The sequence below is a fragment of the Hemiscyllium ocellatum genome, chromosome 37, assembly GCF_020745735.1.
Source record: "Hemiscyllium ocellatum isolate sHemOce1 chromosome 37, sHemOce1.pat.X.cur, whole genome shotgun sequence".
Classification (NCBI taxonomy): Eukaryota; Metazoa; Chordata; class Chondrichthyes; order Orectolobiformes; family Hemiscylliidae; genus Hemiscyllium; species Hemiscyllium ocellatum.
In genome coordinates, this window is record NC_083437.1 from 6,559,523 (window position 1) to 6,582,059 (window position 22,537).

The 22,537-nt window shown below is 43.2% G+C and overlaps 1 protein-coding gene across 2 annotated transcripts in view; it reads right to left on the reverse strand.

The window, feature by feature from the left end:
• The window catches only part of usp48 (ubiquitin specific peptidase 48), a 131,320-nt gene that overhangs the window by 73,023 nt on the left and 35,760 nt on the right, over window positions 1-22,537 (reverse strand). For both annotated transcript variants that reach the window (XM_060851941.1, XM_060851942.1), the window contains exons 7-9: window positions 17,199-17,332; window positions 10,891-10,973; window positions 518-697 (exon numbers count right to left, since the gene is read on the reverse strand). In XM_060851941.1, the coding sequence (XP_060707924.1) occupies window positions 518-697; window positions 10,891-10,973; window positions 17,199-17,332 (397 nt within the window). The remainder of the gene's footprint in view (window positions 1-517; window positions 698-10,890; window positions 10,974-17,198; window positions 17,333-22,537) is intronic.

Sequence of the window (22,537 nt, forward strand, 5' to 3'; positions counted from 1 at the left end):
CACTTACTGAGACTGCAGCAGTACAATTAACTAGCTTTTCACCCAGCAGTGCAAATGACTGTGCTGCTGGTGCAAAATAGGTAAGTAACTCTTATTCTGTTTCATGGACTTAGCTAGAATTGACATTTGTGAACCAGTGCACTTGTTAAATGCTAATTGTTCATGCATAGGAACTTGTTTCCGATTTGAAAGTAAATTGCACAGGAACCTGTGTCACTAAGTGCTGGCAGGAGAGGTATGACATGGGTGACTTTACATGACCCCACTAAATGCTGAGCACATCTACTCAGCCATAATAAAAATATATTTCAGTAAGTAGTTCTGGACTACTTCAGTGCAGTTTTAGAGCTTATTAGCATGGACTCAGAAACTGATTACCTGGCCTACCAAGCCGATGGAGGTGAAGGCACTGAAAACCTCAAGGGCCAAACATATATCAAAGAGTTGTCTCATTTTGAACACAACATATCTGTAAAACGTCTGAACATGGGCTAGCATCAAGCCACTGATTGCTCACCAAGATCTTCCTCTATCCCCAACTGTAGCTTCTTCCCTTCCATTTTCTCAATCTCCTCATCATTAAATTTATACCAGTCGCCGGTCCTGTCATCTCGCACGTGTGCAATGTAATGGCCGGAATATGCACTCACCCCTCTGTGGATCAGCACCGCACTCAGTTCATAAATACAGCCAATATCTGGAAGAGCACAGAAATTGAAGAATGCATTTAATTATGCACAAAGTGATAATAATTCTAGCATTAATTAGCAGAGTACTAAGTTGACACATGGTAATATTTAATGGAGTACAGTGGAATTTGATTCTGTTAATTCTCCATGCAAAACTATTACACACTATAACTCAAAATATTCTAGCTGTGGTTGGAGTACTGACGTGATGCACTTTGACCAAATGGCACTTACAAAACTCTGCCAGATTTTGTGATGTTTCATAATCTCAGCTTTTTTTTTAAAACTGCAAAGATGTAGTTACAATAATGTAGTTCAACTGGGAGTTGTTGACTTATGTATCAATGACACATTTATTAAGAATTAATTACTATCCATTTTTCAGCTCCTTCTAGTCTGCAAGAACTAACAAAGACTCAAGAGTACTTCTTTTTTCCTTAATTCTTATTTTGTAAAATTTTCAATTGGTGTTTTTAAAAATGAAGGTCTTCTGTTCTGAGAAAAACATTTAACCTTGTGCTTTGCTGGGTAAGTCACCATGATTTCTACACAACACAGCACCATTAAACACAGCACCACTACACAACACAGTAAACTTGATGAAGGATCTGTCAGGAGCCTTTACCCTCCAAAATTACAATCAAATTAGTTTTACCACCTAAGCTTTAGAAATATAAATATTAAAACTAAAACACTACAGTATTAAAAGTGCAAATGACTAAATAAGCAACCTGCAAATGTGGCAGATGGAAATGTCAGATATAAATATTCATGATTGCAATGTTAGTGAGAATTGCTAACTGAAGTTATTTGCATTCACCAGCAATATTTTTAATAAACATTATTTCAATTGCTTTTTGGGTTTGAAGGAATGAAAGTTTCCCAAGAGCAAAATAAATCCAGTTTAGCTTTCCCAATGAAGCAAAAAATATTTACTTCCATTGTACAGAATGGAAGAAAGCTGGGCAAAAGCCAACAGCATTAAAAACGGTCATTGGGCACCGAAAGTTTTATATTGGACAGCCCAGTCTCAAATCAAATTTTTGTTTGAATGGATGTAGAAAGGATTGCAAAATTAATAATGACCCTTTTTCCAAATAAAGAAATCTCTCATTATTGAGTGAGTCCTTGTCCCAGCTGAAAATTCAACTCTAGTTTTCCATTTGCAAAATGTTTTCAGAAAACAGTGCAAATGGGGCAAAACAGCTGAAACGTACCTATGCACTAACTGGATCACAAACATTATAGTTCAACCTCACTGTGCAGCCTAGTGTTAAACAATATGTTCTCATATTTCCTGTTACTTCTCAAAGTAAATCCTTACAGATACCAATAGCTGAATTACCTAGGATACTGTTCCTGAATACAGCATGCTTTCATCAATCTGAAAACACTAATAAATTACATTCACTGCACTCATACAGCAAAGCAATCTTGTCTCTTAGTTTTAGTACTCTGTTTTTTGTACTTTTCTATCCCACACACGAAGGTCACACAGACAGGCTCTTTGAAAGACTCCCAGTTGATGTACTACAGGATCCGTGGTTTGAAAATGTGTTGCTCAAAAAGCGCAGCAGGTCAGGCAGCATCCAAGGAGCAGGAGAATCAACGTTTCGGGCATGAGTCCTTCTTCAGGACTAAGATAGAAGGTAGGGGGAGCGGCGTTGGAAGTGCGATAGGTGGAAGGAGGTTAAGGTGAGGGTGATAGGCTAGAGTGGGGGTGGGGGTGGAGAGGTCAGGAAGAAGATTGCAGGTTAGGAAGGTGGTGCTGAGTTCGAGGGTTGGGACTGAGACAAGGCGGGGGGAGGGGAAATGAGGAAACTGGAGAAATCGGAGTTCATCCCTTGTGACTGGAGGGTTCCTAGGTGGAAGATGAGGCGCTCTTCCTCCAGCCGTCATGTTTTTATGGTGTGGCGATGGAGGAGTCCAAGGACCTGCATGTCCTTGGTGGAGTGGGAGGGGGAGTTGAAGTGTTGAGCCACGGGGTGGTTGGGTTGGTTGGTCCGGGTGTCCCAGAGGTGTTTTCTAAACGTTCCGCAAGTAGGTGGCCTGTCTCCCCAATATAGAGGAGGCCACATCGGGAGCAGGAGATGCAATAAATGAAGTGTGTGGAGGTGCAGGTGAATTTGTGGCGGATATGGAAGGATCCCTTGGGGCCTTGGAGGGAAGTATGGAGGGAGGTGTTGGTGCAAGTTTTGCATTTCTTGCAGTTGCAGGGGAAGGTGCCGGGAGTGGAGGTTGGGTTGGTGGGGGGTGTGGACCTGACGAGGAAGTCACGGAGGGAGTGGTCTTTTTCAGAACGCTGATAGGGGAGGGGAGGGAAATATATCCCCGATGGTGGGGTCCGTTTGGAGGTGGCAGAAATGACAACGGATGATATGATGTATATGGAGGTTGGTGGGGTGGTAGGTAAGGACCAATGGGATTCTGTCCTGGTGGCAATTGGAGGGGCGGGGCTCAAGGGCGGAGAAGCAGGAAGTGGAGGAGCGGGAAGTGGAGGAGATGCAGTGGATAGCATCGATCACGTCTGGGGGGAAATTGCGGTCTTTGAAGAAGGAGGCCATCTGGGTTGTTCGGTATTGGAACTGGTCCTCCTGCGAGCAGATGCGGCGGAGACGAAGGAATTGGGAATATGGAATGGTGTTTTTACAGGGGGCAGGGTGGGAGGAGGTGTAGTCTAGGTAGCTGTGGGAGTCAGTCGGTTTATGGTAAATGTCTGTGTTGATTCGGTCGTCCAAGATAGAAATGGAGGGGTCTAGGAAGGGGAGGGAGGAGTCTGAGATGGTCCAGGTGAATTTGAGGTCGGGGTGGGAGTTGGTAAAGTGGATGAACTGCTCAACCTCCTCATGGGAGCATGAGGCAGCACCGATACAGTCATCGATGTAGCAGAGGAAAAGGTGGGGGTTGGTGCCAGTGTAGCTGCGGAAGATGGACTGTTCCACATATCCTACAAAGAGGAAGGATAGCTGGGGCCCATGCGGGTGCCCATGGCTACTCCTTTGGTTTGGAGGAAATGGGATGATTGGAAAGAGAATTTGTTCAGAGTGAGGACCAGTTCAGTCAGTCAAAGGAGGTGTCAGTGGAAGGGTACTGGTTGGTGCTGCGGGAAAGGAAGAAGCGGAGGGCTTTGAGCCCTTCGTGATGGGGGATGGAGGTGTACAGGGACTGGATGTCCTTGGTGAAGATAAGGTGTTGGGGACCGGGGAAGCAAAAATCATGGAGGAGGTGGAGGGCATGGGTGGTGTCCCGAACGTAGGTGGGGAGTTCTTGGACTAAGAGGGACAGGACCGTGTCGAGGTATGCAGAGATGAGTTCGGTGGGGCAGGTGCAGGCTGAGACAATGGGTCAGCCGGGGCAGTCAGGTTTGTGGATTTTGGGCAGGAGATAGAAGTGGGCGGTGCGGGGTTGTGGGACTGAGGTTGGAGGCTATGAAAGGGAGATCTCCCGAGGTGATGAGGTTATGGATGGTCTGGGAGATGATGGTTTGGTGGAGGGAGGTGGGGTCATGGTCAAGGGGGCAGTAAGAGGAGGTGTCCGCGAGCTGGCGTTTAGCCTCAGCGGTGAAAAGGTTGGTGCGCCAAACTACTACCGCGCCTCCCTTGTCTGCCGGTTTGATAGTGAGGTTGGGGTTGGAGCGGAGGGAGTGGAGGGCTGCATGTTCTGAGGGAGAGGTTGGAGTTGGTGAGAGGGGTGGAGAGGTTGAGGCAGTTAATGTGGCGGCAGCAGTTGGCAATGAAGAGATCGAGGGCAGGTAAGAGGCCAGCACGGGGTGTCCAGGTGGATGGGGTGTGTTGGAGGTGGGAGAAGGGGTCGTCAGAGGTTGGGCGAGAATCCTGGTCGAAGAAGTAGGCGCGGAGGCGGAGGTGGCGGAAGATTGTTTTCACCATCCCTCCAGAACTACCCCTCTCTGAGGATGAAAGATCAGTCCTCGGTAGAGGCCTCACCTTCATTCCTCTACGCTCTCGGACTACTTCTTCAACCAGGATTCTCGCCCACCCTCTGACGACCCCTTCTCCCGCCTCCAACACACCCCATTCACCTGGACACTCCGTGCTGGCCTCTGACCCGCCCTCGATCTCTTCATTGCCAACTGCTGCCGCGATATTAACCACCACAACCTCTCCACCCCTCTCACCAACTCCAACCTCTCACCCTCGGAACGTGCAGCCCTCCACTCCCTCCGTTCCAACCCCAACCTCACTACCAAACCGGCAGACAAGGGAGGCGCGGTAGTAGTTTTGCGCACCGAGCTTTACACCACTGAGGCTAAACGCCAGCTCGCGGACACCTCCTCCTATTGCCCCCATGACCATAACCCCACCTCCCACCACCAAACCATCATCTCCCAGATCATCCATAACCTCATCACCTCAGGGGATCTCCCTTCCACCACCTCCAACCGCAGTCCCACAACCCCGCACCGCCCGTTTCTACCTTCTGCCCAAAATCCACAAACCTGACTGCCCCGGCTGACCCATTGTCTCAGCCGGCTCCTGCCCGACTGAACTCATCTCTGCATACCTCGACACGGTCCTGTCCCCCTTAGTCCAAGAACTCCCCACCTACGTTCGGGACACCACTCACGCCCTCCACCTCCTCCATAATTTTCGCTTCCCCGGTCCCCAACGCCTTATCTTCACTATGGACATCCAGTCCCTGTACACCTCCATTCCCCCATCACGAGGGACTCAAAGCCCTCCGTTTCTTCCTTTCCCGCCGTACCAACCAGTACTCTTCCACTGACACCCTCCTTCGACTGACTGAACTGGTCCTCACTCTGAACAAATTCTCTTTCCAATCATCCCACTTCCTCCAAACCAAAGGAGTTGCCATGGGCACCCGCATGGGCCCCAACTATGCCTGCCTCTACGTAGGATATGTGGAACAGTCCATCTTCCGCAGCTACACTGGCACCAACCCCCGCTTTTTCCTCCGCTACATTGATGACTGTATCGGTGCTGCCTCATGCTCCCATGAGGAGGTTGAACAGTTCAATCCACTTTACCAACTCCCACCCCGACCTCAAATTTACCTGGACCATCTCAGACTCCTCCCTCCCCTTCCTAGACCTCTCCATTTCTATCTCGGACGACCGAATCAACACAGACATTTACTATAAACCGACCAACTCCTACAGCTACCTAGACTACATCTCCGCCCACCCTGCCCCCTGTAAAAACACCATCCCATATTCCCAATTCCTTACTCTCCGCTGCATCTGCTCACAGGAGGACCAGTTCCAACAACCCAGATGGCCTTCTTCTTCAAAGACCGCAATTTTCCCCCAGACGTGATTGACGATGCTCTCCACCACATCTCTTCCACTTCCTGCCCCTCCGCCCTTGAGCTCCGCCCCTCCAATCGCCACCAGGACAGAACCCCACTGGTCCTCACCTACCACCCCACCAACCTCCATGTACATCATATCATCCGTCGTCATTTCCGCCACCTCCAAACGGACCCCACCATCGGGGATATATTTCCCTCCCCTCCCCTATCAGCGTTCCGAAAAGACCACTCCCTCATCAGGTCCACACCCCCCATTAACCCAACCTCCACTCCTGGCACCTTCCCCTGCAACCGCAAGAAATGTAAAACTTGCGCCCACACCTCCTCCCTTACTTCTCTCCAAGGCCCCAATGGATCCTTCCATATCCGCCACAAATTCACCTGCACCTCCACACACTTCATTTACTGCATCCGCTGCTCCCGGTGTGGCCTCCTCTATATTGGGGAGATAGGCCGCCTACTTGCGGAACGTTTAGAAAACACCTCTGGGACACCCGGACCAACCAATCCAACCACCCCGTGGCTCAACACTTCAACTCCCCCTCCCACTCCACCAAGGACATGCAGGTCCTTGGACTCCTCCATCGCCACACCATAAAAACACGACGGCTGGAGGAAGAGCGCCTCATCTTCCGCCTGGGAACCCTCCAACCACAAGGGATGAATGCAGATTTCTCCAGTTTCCTCATTTCCCCTCCCCCCACCTTGTCTCCACCCAACCCTCGAACTCAGCACCACCTTCCTAACCTGCAACCTTCTTCCTGACCTCTCCACCCCCACTCCGGCCTATCACCCTCACTTTAACCACCCTCCGCCTATCACACTTCCAACACCCCTCCCCCAAGTCCCTCCTCCCTACCTTTTATCTTAGCCTGCTTGGCACACTCTCCTGAAGAAGGACTCATGCCCGAAACATCGATTCTCCTGCTCCTTGGATGCTGCTGCGCTTTTCCAGCAACACATTTTCAGCTCTGATCTCCAGCATCTGCAGTCCTCACTTTCTCCTAGGTTCCATGGTTTGACAGGCAATGAAATCAGTGACATCAATATAAATTTCATTTAGTGAAGTCTAAGCCAGCAAGTTAAAGGTTTAACATAGTAAATGGCTGCTACAAATTAATAAGTTATAGACAGTCACTATATTTACATTAGACACAAGTGCACTTCATAGGCAGGGAACGAAATACATTCAGTAATAGAACTAATGTAACTTCAAGCAGTAACGTGTGGCTGCTCAGTCAGAATAATCCTCTTCAGAGGGTCAGTGAGAATTTGATTGGCCAAATGGCCTCCATGTAGATATTCTGTGTGACTCCGTATTCTTCAAATGCTCTTCAGAGCAGATATGGAAACAATAAGACATTATCCCATTAAATATCCAACAGCAAGCACACTATAAAAGAAATAACTGCAGAAGTGCCAAGCAAAAAAAAACTTCACTCATTAATCAAAAGCTTATTTTATATGGTGGCAATAAAGGCCTACTCTTTTACATAGGATTAACTTCAGAGAAATAGGTCATTTAGGTGAAATGGTCTGCGCATTCTAGAGCTAGGGGTCACTTTTGAAATAAAGGATTGATCATTTCACAGAAGTTAGGAGAATGTTTCCTCACAGCAGGGAACAAATCTTCAGAACTCACTTCATCAAAAGGCAGTGGAAGTGTTGCCCTTGAATTTGAATACAAGAGCAGGGAGGTCATGATGGGGTTGTAAAGATTAACGTGCAATTCTGGTCACGACACTAAGGAAGGACACAGTTGTACTGCAGGAGATTTAAAGGAGATTCACCAAGGTATCAACTGAAATGCAGCATTTCAGCTATAAAGGGGTTAGCTAAGCTCGGATGGTTTTCTTTAGAACAGAGATGCTCTTGATCGACTAGAATGCAGTTGTTCTCCTTAACTGGAGGGTCAGTACAAGGGGGCATAATTTTAAAGCGAAAGGCTGCAAATTTACAAGGGATTTGAGGAAAACCTTTTTTTAAACCTACATGGTGATAGTGGTCTGGAATGCACTGCCTGGCAGGGTAGTTGAGGGGGGAAATTCACAATCTTTAAAAAAGTACTTGGATGAGTACATGAAGTGTCATAACATTCAAGGCTATGGACCTAGTACAGGAAAGCAGGATTTTTGGAGTATATTTTTGAGTAAAAAATGAGGTCTGCAGATGCTGGAGATCACAGCTGCAAATGTGTTGCTGGTCAAAGCACAGCAGGTTAGGCAGCATCCCTTGAAGGATTTCTTCTGTACTATATAACTCTTATTTCAGTGGCGAAAGATTTTGAAGTCAGTGAAATATGAAGTATTCAGATTAGCCATGATCTTAGTAAACGACAGAGTGGAGCTTAGTTGTCTATTCCTGCTCTTAATTCATACATTTAAATACTCTCACTCCACATGAACTGCTTCCTATTTTACTTCATCTAATCTTATCAGTATAATCTCCTACTGTTTTTACCTTCATGTACACATCTCTTTTTTTGGAACAAGCAACTAGAATTGTTGCCTCAAATACTTCGTGATAATTAATTTTTATTTTTGTTTATCTGTAACCGGCTAGACCGGATAAAGATTAGGTTTCTGTGGGGTAGCACGGTGGCTCACTGGTTAGCACTGCTGCCTCAAAGCACCAGGGTCCCATGTTCGATTCGAAACACCAGGGTGCCATGGGCGACTGTCTGTGCGGAGTTTGCACATTCTCCCAGTGTTTGCATGGGGTATCCTCCGGGTGCCCCAGTTTCTTCCCGCAGTCCAAAAGATGTGCAGGTCAGGTGAATTGGCCATGCAAAATTGGCCGTAGTGTTAGGTATATTAGTCACCGAGGGAAATGGGTCTGGGTGGGTTATTCTTCGGAGGTCGGTGTGGACCTGTTGGGCCAAAGAACCTGTCCCCACACTGTCAGGAATCTAATCTAATCTTCTCTATCGGCTTTTCTCCCCCATTCTATGTTGGTTTTCTTCACAATTACTCTATTTATGACTCCTAATTTTGGAATACCACTCTACAAAACCCCTTCATAATCTTATCTCTTAAGTCATCTAAGAGATGAACGCTCCAGGCTGTTCAGCTTTTCCCATCAAAATTGGTACCACTCTTGCAAATCTAATCACTTAGACATAGGTGTTAGGGTATAATTTCAAATCTGTTTGGGTGACAAAAATTGGAAGCACTGAATAGTGACACAAGGAATGACAGTATAACAAAGGATACAATTCTAAAAAGGTGCAGGAACAAATAAACATGGTGGATATAGCTGTATAATTCATAGTATGTGGCTGAGGTTTACAGATACAGCCAAAAAAAAGTGTGCAAAAGCAAACAGATCATTATGAACATTTCTAAAACACTGACTCACTCTTAACTGGAGTATCTAATTCTGGGCATTCCACTTGAGGAAGGAAGGGAGGGAATTGCAAGAATGCAAAGACGACTTACAGCAATGGTTCTAATGAGATAGTTTGACAAATTTAGAAAGGAGATTTGAATCAGTGTACTCAACATGAAAAGTCTGGACAAGAGCAGAAAAGGTAAAAGTGTTTGAATTTGCAGATGTGTCAAGAAGAGGGGAAGGTAGAGTTAATGTAATAGGCAAAGGAAGCAGAGGCAACATAAGGAATAACCTCCACATGTAGTGAGTAACTAGAATCTGGAAGGCACAGCTTGATTGTGTTGGAAGATTCCATTAAAGCTGTACTGAATAATTATTTATGAAAAGGCTGCAGGGTTAGAGGTAAAGAGCAAGGGACAGGGCCATCTCTTCACTGATCCTCTTCCCCACACTACCACCAGCACCCCACTTCCTCAGGTACCTTCCACCGAGCCACATATCTGCCAACAAAAACCACACACTCGCCTCAACACCCAGACAACATGCACACACAATTGTCCGAGACCAAATCAGTTTTGAAATATCAAACAGAAAAAGGTTTTGGAAGTTCTGGACCAGAGAATTACTGTTTCTCTCCTACAATACTACTTGAACAACTTTAAATAGCATTGGTGCAAGAGTCAAGAGAATTTAATCATTTGTAGCCCTGTAGCTTATCACAAAATGGCACTATTACCTCACCCCTCCCTACGTATGACCTACTTATATTCATTTGTAAGGTTTGTGAACACATTGGAGAGTCCAAGTGCCCAGTGTATGGCCCATTGCTCCAGGCTTGAAGAATGATTAAGCAGTTGGTTCAAACGTCAGAAATATTGCACAGGTTAGATTCTTCTTTCAACTATACTCCACCAGACAGGTCGAGGGTTAAATCAGATAGCCCATAAAAGCAGATGCAGGAATCATAAGAACATAATTAAATTGCATTAATTAACTCACCATGTGACACACCAACTAGATGCTAACTGTTCACCAATGATTTCTGTATGCAACCAGCTATCTCGGTGCCCTTTAGAAGCTTAAAATTATCTTAAAAAGCACAATTTATTATAAATACACTGTTAAATAAGTTCCATTTCTGTCTGCTGAACTCTCTATTTCTACCATCTCCTGACATGGATTTTACTTAATCTCAAAGATCCTCACCGTTTTTGCTCTGGGGATATTTTAAATGCTGCAGTAATTTCCAATCATTTAGCAATTTTAGTTTGACCGTCGCATTTTAGAATATTTTGTTTTTGACGTTCTTTGAAATGATCTGGAAATAAATTCACTTTTCCTCTTGAACAAACTGTGCAAAATTTGCAAGGGCTGAATCAGTCCTTGAAAATATATTTTCATTAACTAGATGTCAGCTAATAAGCATGTTAATAGGCTTGACAGGAAAAGCAAACATTAATTTCCCACATAATAGATTAACTTGAACTGGATCCTCATACCAAGAGAGAAAAAACACAATTCCCTAGATAATTGAACTCCAACATCATGGCTGAAAGCATTTAGAAATAAAGTTATTCATTACCTTTTCGTTCAAGGTACGTAGTTAGGTCTAAAACTTCAGGAAAGCTGATGTAAGAGTTTAGCTTTTTTTTATGACCAGTTTGTCTGCAGAAGTAAAATGTGAGAGAGTTAGTTTGCCAAATTTGGATATTAAAGCTTATGGGATAGAAATTCATCTTAAGCCATGCACAAATCAGGTTGTATCAGATTGCCTGCATATTACACAAAACATCAGACCTTCAGTTCTATTGCAGCGATGGAATTAAACATCAAGCACTGGGAATAATGGGTGACCAATCCACTACAGCCAGTGAAGAATCATGATCCAAGACGAATTTCACCTTGTGGAGACTAGTTAAAGGCAAAAAGCTATAGCATTACCCAAGTTATTGCATTATATTTTTAAAATAGATAAAAACTAAAAATTAACACCACAAATCCACAAAATTTGAATTTTATAAAATGCTACAATTTTGTGTTTTAAATCAAAAAGCTGATGGAAGCAAGTTCAGCAATAATTGAGAAAAGCTGAATGGGAAGAAGTGCAGGAACCGGGGAAGAATGTGGTACTAACTGAATAGTTCTTTACAGGTAGACTGGGCTGCATGATTTAATTCTGTCATGTTAGAGTTTGAAATTCTGTAAGCAGTCAGAAATAGCCTTCTTTGAGATAGAATGCTCAAAGATGCAGTCTACTAGAAACAGAGGTACTGGTTGCACAGACCAGCCACCAAAATGGATCACTAGTAAACTCAAAATAAGCTTCCAATGAAGGAACAGATTTAAACTTTAAAAGTATCGATTGAAAGCCAAACCTGCTACAAAATGTTTAGCATAACCATGCAGTTAACAGAGCAAGAAAAACAAGTTCATGAATCAAAACAAACATCAACAGCAATGTAGCATAATGCAAATCATGGCAGAATGTTTTGTAATTCGGAGGACAACTGCTCTTTCTCAAACTATTCAACACTTTTGTCAGTTCTGCATCAATAAAATTAACTGCTGGAAATCACGTTAAAAATACTCAGGTGTAATAATGACAATGAAAAAATACTGGGATTGCGTAATGTTACATTGTTATTGACTGGATGTCTCAACATTTCTAAAGAAAAAATGCCCAGAAAAAGTGGTGGAAGCTGGTACTATAATAACATTTAAAAGGCATCTGGTTGGGCATATGAATAGGAAGGGTTTAAAAGAGATATGGGCCAAATGCTAGCAAATGGCCAGAGTGGGATGTCTGGTTGGCGCAGAGGAGTTTGACTGAAGGGTCTGATTCCAATTATATGACTAAATGGGAGGGAGCAGGAAAATGGGAAAATGAGTCAGTTTTAGCCATCACATGCTATACAAGAAAAGGAATTTCATCTAAACTTCAGCAGCACCTGAGCCAATGACGTGCTCAACCAACTGAATGCAATTTTTAGAGTCCAGTTGATTCAAACGTTGTACAAAATTTGGAGGATTGCGTATCCCCATAAACACAGAATGATACAACGCAGAACAGGCCCTTCAGCCTTCAATGTTTCACCGACCTGTGAACTAATCGAAGCCCATTCCCCTCCAATATCCCATCATCATCCAAGGATTGTTTAAAATGTCCCTAATGTGGCGGTGTTAACTATATTGGTAGGCAGGACATTCCACGCCCTTACCACTGTCGGCGTAAAGAACCTATCTCTGACATCTGACTTAAATCTATCACTTCTCAGTTTGTAGCTCTGCCCCCTCGTACACGCTTACGTCATTATCCTTGGAAAAAACACTTCCATTGTCCAACCTATCAAATCCTCTGACCATCTTGTATGTCTCTATCAAATCCCCTCTTAGCCCTCTTCTCTCCAATGAGAACAGACCCAAATCTCTCAGCCTTTCCTCATAAGACCTTCACTCCAGACCAGGCAACATCCTGGTAAATCTCCTCTGCATCTTTTCCAAAGCTTCCACATCTTTCCTGTAATGGGGCGACCAAAACTGTACACAATATTCTAAGGGAGGCCACACTAGTGTTTTAGAACATAGAACATAGAAAGATACTGCGCAGTACAGGCCCTTTGGCCCTCGATGTTGCGCCGATCCAAGCCCACCTAACCTACACTAGCCCACTTTCCTCCATATGTCTATCCAATGCCCGTTTAAATGCCCATAAAGAGGGAGAGTCCACCACTGCTACTGGCAGGGCATTCCATGAACTCAACTTGCTGAGTAAAGAATCTACCCCTAACATCTGTTCTATACCTACCACCCCTTAATTTAAAGCTATGCCCCCTCGTAATAGCTGACTCCATACGTGGAAAAAGGTTCTCATGGTCAACTCTATCTAAACCCCTAATCATCTTGTACACCTCTATCAAATCTCCCCTAAACCTTCTTTTCTCCAATGAAAACAGCCCCAAGTGCCTCAGCCTTTCCTCATACGATCTTCCTACCATACCAGGCAACATCCTGGTAAACCTCCTCTGCACCCGTTCCAGTGCCTCCACATCCTTCCTATAGTATGGCGACCAAAACTGCACACAATACTCCAGATGCGGCCACACCAGAGTCTTATACAACTGCAACATGACCTCAGGACTCCGGAACTCAATTCCTCTACCAATAAAAGCCAGTACGCCATATGCCTTCTACGCAACACTATTTACCTGGGTGGCAACTTTCAGAGATCTGTGTACATGGACACCAAGATCCCTCTGCTCATCCACGCTACCAAGTATCCGACCATTAGCCCAGTACCCCATCTTCTTGTTACTCTTACCAAAGTGAATCACTTCACACTTACCTACATTGAACTCCATTTGCCACCTTTCTGCCCAGCTCTGCAGCTTATCTATATCCCGCTGTAACCTGCCACATCCTTCCTCACTGTCAACAACTCCACCGACTTTCGTATCATCCACAAATTTGCTCACCCAACCTTCTAGCCTCTCATTTATAAAAATGACAAACAGCAATGGTCCCAAATCAGATCCTTGCGAAACACCGCTAATAACTGCACTCCAAGATGAACCTTTTCCATCAACTACTACCATCTGTCTTCTTCCAGCCAGCCAATTCCCAATCCAAACCTCCAACTCACCCTCAATGCCATACCTCGTATTTTTTGCAGTAGCCTACTATGGGGAACCTTATCAAATGCCTTACTAAAATCCATATACACCACATCTACCGCTTTACCCTCATCCACCTCCTTAGTCACCTTCTCAAAGAATTCAATAAGGTTTGTGAGGCATGACCTGCCCTTCACAAAACCATGCTGACTATCCTTGATCACATTATTCCTATCCAGATGTTCATAAATCCTATCCCTTACAATTCTCTCTAAGACTTTGCCCACAACAGAAGTGAGACTCACCGGCCTATAGTTACTAGGGTTATCCCTACTCCCCTTCTTGAACAAGGGAATCACATTTGCTATCCTCCAGTCTTCTGACACTATTCCTGTAGACAACGAGGACATAAAAATCAAGGCCAATGGCTCTGCAATCTCCTCCCTTGCTTCCCAGAGAATCCTAGGATAAATGCCATCAGGCCCAGGGGACTTATCTACATTCACCCTTTCCAGAATTTCCAACACCTCCTCCCTACATACCTCAAAGCCATCCATTCTAATTTGCATAGTTGCAGCATGACATTGTGTGTCCGGAACTCGATCCCTCTACCAATAAAACCTAAAACACCAGATGGCTTCTTAATAGTACTATCCACGTGGGCGGCAACTTTCAGGGATCTATGTACATGGACTCCAAAGATCCCTCTGCACATCCACACTACCAAGAATCTTTCTACTGACGCAGTATTCTGCCTCCCTGTTATTCTTCCCAAAGTGAATCACCTCATTTGTCTGCATTGAATTCCATTTGCCACTTCTCAGCCCAATTCTGCAGTTTATTCAAATCTGCCTGCAATAATCTTCCACACTGTCCACTACTCCACCGACTTTAATATCATCTACAAACTTACTAATCCATCCAACTATGCCTGCAGATCCTTGTGGCAAACCACTAGTAACCAGACTCCAGCTGAATATTTTCCATCAATCACCACTCACTGCCTTACGGAAAGCCAGTTTCTAATCCAAAATGCTAAATCACCCTCAATCCCATGGCTCTGCATTTTCTTCAACAGCCCATCATCTGGAACCTTACCAAAGGCTTCACTGAAGTCCATGTACACCACGTCAATTGCCCTACCCACATCATGCCGTACCCCTGCTTGATCACCTCAAAAAAACTCAATGAGGTTTGTGAGACATGACCTGCCTTTGACAAAACCATGTTGACTATCTCCAATCAAATTGTTGCTTGCTAGATGATTATAAATCCTCTCTCTTATAATCCTTTCCAAAACGTTTCCTACAACAGACGTAAGGCTCACTGGTCGATAATTACCAGAGTCATCTCTACTGCCCTTCTTGAACAAGGGCATAACATTTGCAACCCTCCAGTCCTCTGGTACTAAACCTATAGACAATGACGATGCAAAGATCCAGTCCAAAGGCTCTGCCATCTCCTCTCTAGCTTCCCAGAGAAGCCTTGGATAAATTCCATCCAGCCCAGGGACTTGTCTACTTTCACTCCTTCTAAAATTGATGACACTTCTTCCTTACTAACCTTGATGCTTTCTAGTCTAAATATCCCATATCTCATTCTTCTCCTCTACAATGTTCTCTTCCGGACTGAAAACAGATGAGGAATATTCGTTTAGCACCTCTCTGCGGGGTCCACACTCATCTTCCCACTTCTGTCCCTATTCCCTACCCTAGTCATCCTTTTATTCCTCACATACCTATGGAAAGCTTCAGGGTTCACCTTTCTTCTACCTGCTACAGACTGCTCGTGTCCTCTCCTTGGTCTTCTTAACTCTCTTTAAACCTTCCTAGCTGATCTATAACTCTCCATCGCCTCATCTGAACCATCTTGTCTCAACATCACATAAGCCTCCTCCTCCTGCTTAACAAGAAATGTAATTTCTTAAGTTAAGGGAACCATGGTTTACTGATCACTTCCTCCCTGCCAGACAGGGACATACCCATCAAGGACACGCAATAACTGTTCCTTAAACCACCTCACATTTTGATTGTCCCCATACCCTACATTTTGCTACCCCATTCTATGCATCCTAATTCCTGCCTAATCGCATTATAATTGCTGTTCCCCCATCTATAACTCTTGCCCTGTGGCATGTACCTATCCCTTCCCATTGCTAAACTAAACATAACTGAAATTATGGTCACTCTTAAATTAGATCAGATTAGATTACTTACAGTGTGGAAACAGGCCCTTTGGCCCAACAAGTCCACACCGACCCACCGAAGCACAACCCACCCATACCCCTACATTTACCCCTTACCTAACACTATGGGCAATTTAACATGGCCAATTCACCTGACCCGCACATCTTTGGACTGTGGGAGGAAACCGGAGCACCCGGAGGAAACCCACGCAGACACGGGGAGAACGTGCAAACTCCACAGTCAGTCGCCTGAGTCGGGAACTGAACCCGGGTCTCAGGCGTTGTGAGGCAGCAGTGCTAACCACTGTGCCACCGTGCCGCCCGATCACTAAATCAAACTCAAGCACCTGATCCAATATGGCCTCCCCTCATTGACCCTTCGACATACAGTGTCAGGAAACCCTCCTGCACACATTGGACAAAAACTGATCCATCCAACGTACTGGATTTATAGCGTTTCCGGTCAATGTTGGAGAAGTTAAAGACCCCATAATGACCACCCTGTTCCTTTCAGTCCTATCCAGAATTGCTTTGCTGATCCTCTCCTCCACACCCCTGGAACTCTGCAGAGGCCTATAAAAAAAACTCCCAGCAGTGTGACCTCTCCTCTCCTGTTTCTAACCTCAGCCCATATCACCTTAGTAGACGAGTCCTCGGCAAAAGTTCTTTCAGCCACCGTTATATTGTCTTTGATTAACAAGGCCACACCTTCCCCCTGTTATACCGCCTTCCCTGTTCTTAATGAAAGACCTAAATCCTGGAACCTGCAACATCCATTCCTGACCCAAGCTCTATCCAGTTCTCCAAAATGGCCAAAACATTGAAGTCCTAGGTACTTATTCATCTCTAAAATGGAACATTAGGTTTTAACTGAGATTGACAAAAATAATAAGGATCAAATCAGATGCTTTTCTGAGTGACAGTTTTGAGATCCCTTGATGTATATCTCCTACCTCTCGCCTTGAAATTAAGCAGCATTGTCATGGCTTGAAAATTGACTACATAGATAACTATACCAAAGATTGTAAATGCATTTTTGGAAAACAAACATAACTGTTTGCTGGTGATGCTTTCAGCAAGTTGAATGTGACTGACCTGTCAAAGACAAACCTCAAAAGCTGCAAATTGAGTGTTCTTGGAAGGCTGAGTAGTTTAATTTTCCTAGTTGCATTCTGTTTGTCCTGACATTCATCACAAAAGTACCTGTTATCTCCTTCCAGCTTTTCTTCCTGAAAGAAAATTTAAGATTAGTGCAAGGATTATAACATGGAGTAAATCACTTAGGTTTATATATGGAATGAACGTTCTTTTCCTAAATAAATGTTACACACGTTATCATTTTTCTTACATCACTGTGGGAGATTGTGGAACTTACAATGGTGAACCTAAAATTCTATTTGATTGTTCTTTTAAATCTCCTCTTCACTCCCAACTTGCTGTCCATAGTTTCCTAAACAATTTCACTGAAACCCAGCATAAAGGTGAAGAATAAGACACCCCCAACCCCCTCATTTTGCGATTAGGTCTTTTACAGCTTTTGGGCTCAAAATGCACTTTATAATTTTCGGATCATAATCATTTCTGCAATTTGTTTGGACAGCAGCTGACAGTTCTACTGTTGATTCCAGTATTTCCAAGGTTCACTTTCCTCTCTTTCTTGTTTCTTTACTTGTTCTATCACCATCTTATTCTTGCACCATCATTCATTTTGTCATTTCTCCTCTTCTGCTTTCTACCTATTCAAGATCCTCCTTTTACAATTTTCCTCCTCATTTCCTCTGTTTTTCCTTAACGTTTTCCAGTTCCAATGCAAGATCAGCATCACAGACACTGACCAACTTTGAGGACTTCTTGCATCCATTTTGATTTCCAGCAGGTGCAGTATTTTGCATTTTGCTTCTATGCTTCAACTGTTCAGAAGAAGTTGAGTTTCTATTCAAACAAATAAGTAATAGCAAAGACTTTCTTGCATATGACATAACTTAAGTAGCTGTTGCGAACATTAAACTTTTTACTTACTGAATGACATGAAAGCTGTTGTCAAACATATGAGGATTACAAGGATAGGAAGGAGAAAGATTATAATGGAGTTGAGAATGAATGTTTTGATTTTAAATGAAACACCAGAGGACAATGAGTCAATGAAAGTTAGTGGCACAGGGATGAGAGATGGGATGAGTGGAACTTTGGATGTGAAGATTAGATTACTTACAGTGTGGAAACAGGCCCTTCGGCCCAACAAGTCCACACCGACCCACCGAAGCGCAACCCACCCATACCCCTACCCATACCCCTTACCTAACACTATGGGCAATTTAGCATGGCCAATTCACCTGACCCGCACATCTTTGGACTGTGGGAGGAAACCGGAGCACCCGGAGGAAACCCACGCAGACACGGGGAGAACGTGCAAACTCCACACAGTCAGTCGCCTGAGGTGGGAATTGAACCCAGGTCCCTGGCGCTGTGAGGCAGCAATGCTAACCACTGTGCCACCGTGCCGCCCGTGATGGAAGTTACACAGGATGAAGATGGAACTGTAAATGATGTAGGTTACTTTGTAAGTACTCAAATATTTACAGACTGATTTCTAATTTGGTCTTCTTTCTGGACTTTCTGTGCCATTTACTAGTGGTTTAGAAAGCTTCCACAGATAGCTTTTATCAGAGTTTCTAGAATATCGACAACTGTACGATAAGGAATGGCACTGCCTACACTGTTGAAGCTGAGGAGTGGCTTTGGTTTACCACATGGTTTACCAACTATAGGTTGACCAAAGTTTGCCATAGAAAAATGTATAAAAATTTTTAGATATTGTTATTTAATTCCTTGCACACGAAGTGAAACTTTCCAGGGAGGCTTTTTCACAGCTGACTCAAAACACTAACATTTCCTTTGTCAGAAACAAACACATTATGAATGGAAATAGCTTTACAAGTAAGCGACTGTATTAGTTTCACTGACTTAAAACCCTGCAAAAGTCTGAACTGAAAGGCTGGCATCAGTCCTGAAGCTACTCAGAAATCAAGTCCTATATCTGGCACACATAAAACATAACTGCTGAAAGTAAACAAAGCACTGTGAACATTGAAACCTGAAAGAAAAACAGAAAGCTCTGGAAAAGCTCAGCAGGTTTGGCAGTATCTGTGGAAAAAGAAAGGAGCTAAAGGCTTCGAGTCCAAAATGACTTCTTCTTGAAACAAAAGAATATTAACTGCACAGCATTCACACAAGTAAAGCTTAACAAGATTAATGTAACACAAGATCAATGAAACAGTACGCCTCTCAGGTGTGCTCCACCAGTCAAAAGAGATTTAATTAACTGTATCAACTCCAGTTTTCCACCTGTTTTCCATTTCCTTCAATCCTAAGTGGCTGAAAATCTACCACCTCAATCCTGAACATAAATAACATAAAAGCCCTCTAGTAGATAATTTCAGATTCATAACACTTAAGTGAAAAAAATCTCAATTTTGCCCTATATAGCCAACCTTGGGTTCAATCCTGGCAGAAACAGTTTTTATGTTTGAAATAAAGGATGTTCCCCTCTCAGCAACTGCCATTTAAAGCGCTCTAAGAATTTTATAAATTTCAAAAAGATCACCTTACTTCACCTCATTATACTCCTTGGCTACATAACAAATGAACGCCCTGTTAAACACTTCAGAGTTAATCACACTATTGTTGGGCTGAGGGTACTCAGACCAGATGGGTCAGCAGGTTGCCTTCACCAAAAAGGAGGTTAGAAAACAGGATGGGTTTTTGGAACAAGTCATTGCGTGCCAACTGTAATGAATACCAGAATGTTTCTGCAGATTTAATTAAATTAATTGAAGTTAATTTTCACAGTTGACACAATGGGATTAGAATTCATGTCTCAGAATCCTTAGTCCAAGGTTTATGGATTAGTAGTCCATTAACGTAACCACTTTTGCTACTAAAATCAGGCTAGCTTTTTGTTTTAAAGTTACAGTATTTGATTTTAGATCAAAATTAATGATCTCTATTTCTGCCATAAATTCAACTAACTTGTTGAAAAATCTGCACAAAATATTAGTCTCTATAATTTTAAACTTTTTTCTTGATTTGTCTTTCATCTTAGTGTCCAATTACTATTGTTGAACTCTGTCCTTGAGAATATTAACATTTATTTCAAAAGTGACAGAATAGCATTTGGAATACTTAGGGCAGTTTTGGGCTCCATATCGAAGAAAGGATATAGTGGTGCTGGAGTGAGGATCGAAAATCTGGATTTAGGCTATTGTCAGGAGCAACCATTTAATGCATGCTTTTACTAACTACAAAATGGCTTCTTAATGCAAGTAACATAATAAAATGGCTTCAGGCTGCAAATTAACATAACTCTCATTCCTAGAATGGGACCCAGTTTAGGATGACGCAGGCCACTCATCCCCATAATATCGGCTATGAAGACTGGGTGCTTCATTTTCAAAAGCAAGAAAGGTTTGTGATAAGTGGGTGTGTGCTGGGGACAATCAATCAGGAGATGCTAGGGGCTCAGTGGGTATCTAGGAACAAAATCACTATCCTCAAAAAAGGGCCGGTATACCAGATACAGATTCTACTAGGAATCCCGAGCCGAAGTTCTTTATTTTACAGTACCTGTTGTATATTCCTCAACCTTAGTGGCCTTTCACGTTCTCTTATGGCCCTTTTTTCTCATGTACCCATTCACAATCACCTCCCACCTTTTGGGAGTTCCATCTGCTATACACAGGTCTATCCCCCAATCACATGCAGAATTTCTTCAACTGGCCAGTAAGGTAGCTTTCCATTCTTTAGTTATCAATGAATTAATGCAGCCATGCTTCAAATTAACCAAGAGGCAATGAGACAGGTCACTGACGATGTGTAAAGGAATAAAACCAAACAATCCTGCCAATTCATTTTGATTTTGTGATTCCCCTTAATACGATTGACTATTAAAAATAATTATCTGCAATTCAGAGGTGGAAACTGAACAAGTGACTAAGACATTTTAAAAGTCATCAATATTTATTTATTTTCCGCTGTTTCCGCTCCTATATCTTATATTGTTTCCTGACATAACCTGCTTAATCCTAATCAAACTCACTACCCTGCTCTACAGTCTTGATCTTCTTCTCCTGGTTTAGCGGTTTGTCCTGGTCCAGATTCGCCCTCTCATCACTAGTTTTGAAAATGTATACTCTTCCTTATACAATGATGAATACTGAGGTAACCAAAATTCATTTATTCAGTATTCAATATTTAAAAAAGTAAAATGTATACCATTTCCAACTTTGAAATTCACTATAATTAGCCGGTTCTAATCCCTTAACTTAAATCCAAGATTAGGTCCCCTAAGTGGTCCTGACCAGACATTGCTCATTTACAACGCTATCGATCATGAAATGGTTGCAGCTGCCTGAAAAGTTCTTGTCTACTCAGATGATTAAAAAGACTTCGAAGGCACAAATAATGGCCAAATCCAAAAACACAGATATTAACCATAGGATATTAATTTTATTACATGATTTATCACAACCTAATGTTGACTGAAACTTCAGTTGTCATTGATGGAGGGGACTCCCTCAATAAAGTTATGACTGGCACATCAAAATTAAGTTTCATTGGTGATTATAAGTGGAAACAAACAAGTCCGAAACAGAAAAAGGTTATAAGTTTGTCTTCCTCGGTGTTAAACTGATTTGAAATTGAATAAAATTGGGAGGAGGTTTACACGAATGACTCTGGGAATGAAGGGCTTGTCATAGGAGGACTCTGGGTCTGTAATTGATAGAGTTTGGAAGGTGATCTCATTAAAACTTACAGAATACTGAGAGGTCTGTATAGAGTGGATGTGGATAAAATGTTTCCGCTAATAGGAGACACTAAGACCTAAGGACACAGCTTCAGAGCTAAGGAATGGCCACTTAGAACTGAGATGAGGAGGAATTTCTTCAGCCTAAGTGGAATCTTTGGAACTCATTGCCTCAAATGGCTGTAGAGGCTAAGTCTTGGAGTGTATTTAAAACAGATATAGACAGTCTCCTGACTAATAAGGAGATCAAGGATTACACAGGGAAGGTAGGACAATGGGATTGAGAAACATATCAGCCATGATCAATGGTAAAGCAGCCCAAATGGCCTGTTTCCGCTCCTATATCGTTTCCTGACATAACCTGCTTAATCCTAATCAAACTCACTACCCTGCTCTACAGTCTTGATTTTCTTCTCCTGGCTTAGCGGTTTGTCCTGGTCCAGATTCGCCCTCTCATCACTAGTTTTGAAAGCGTATACTCTTCATTATACAATGATGAATACTGAGGCAACCAAATTCTTCAGATTTTCAATTACTTCTAAAGGAATAGATTTAAAACTGAGTAGATAATGCATTTCTTTTCTTAATGTAGTAAACATATTTACAATTTTTCAATGAGTCTTAAAGTCTG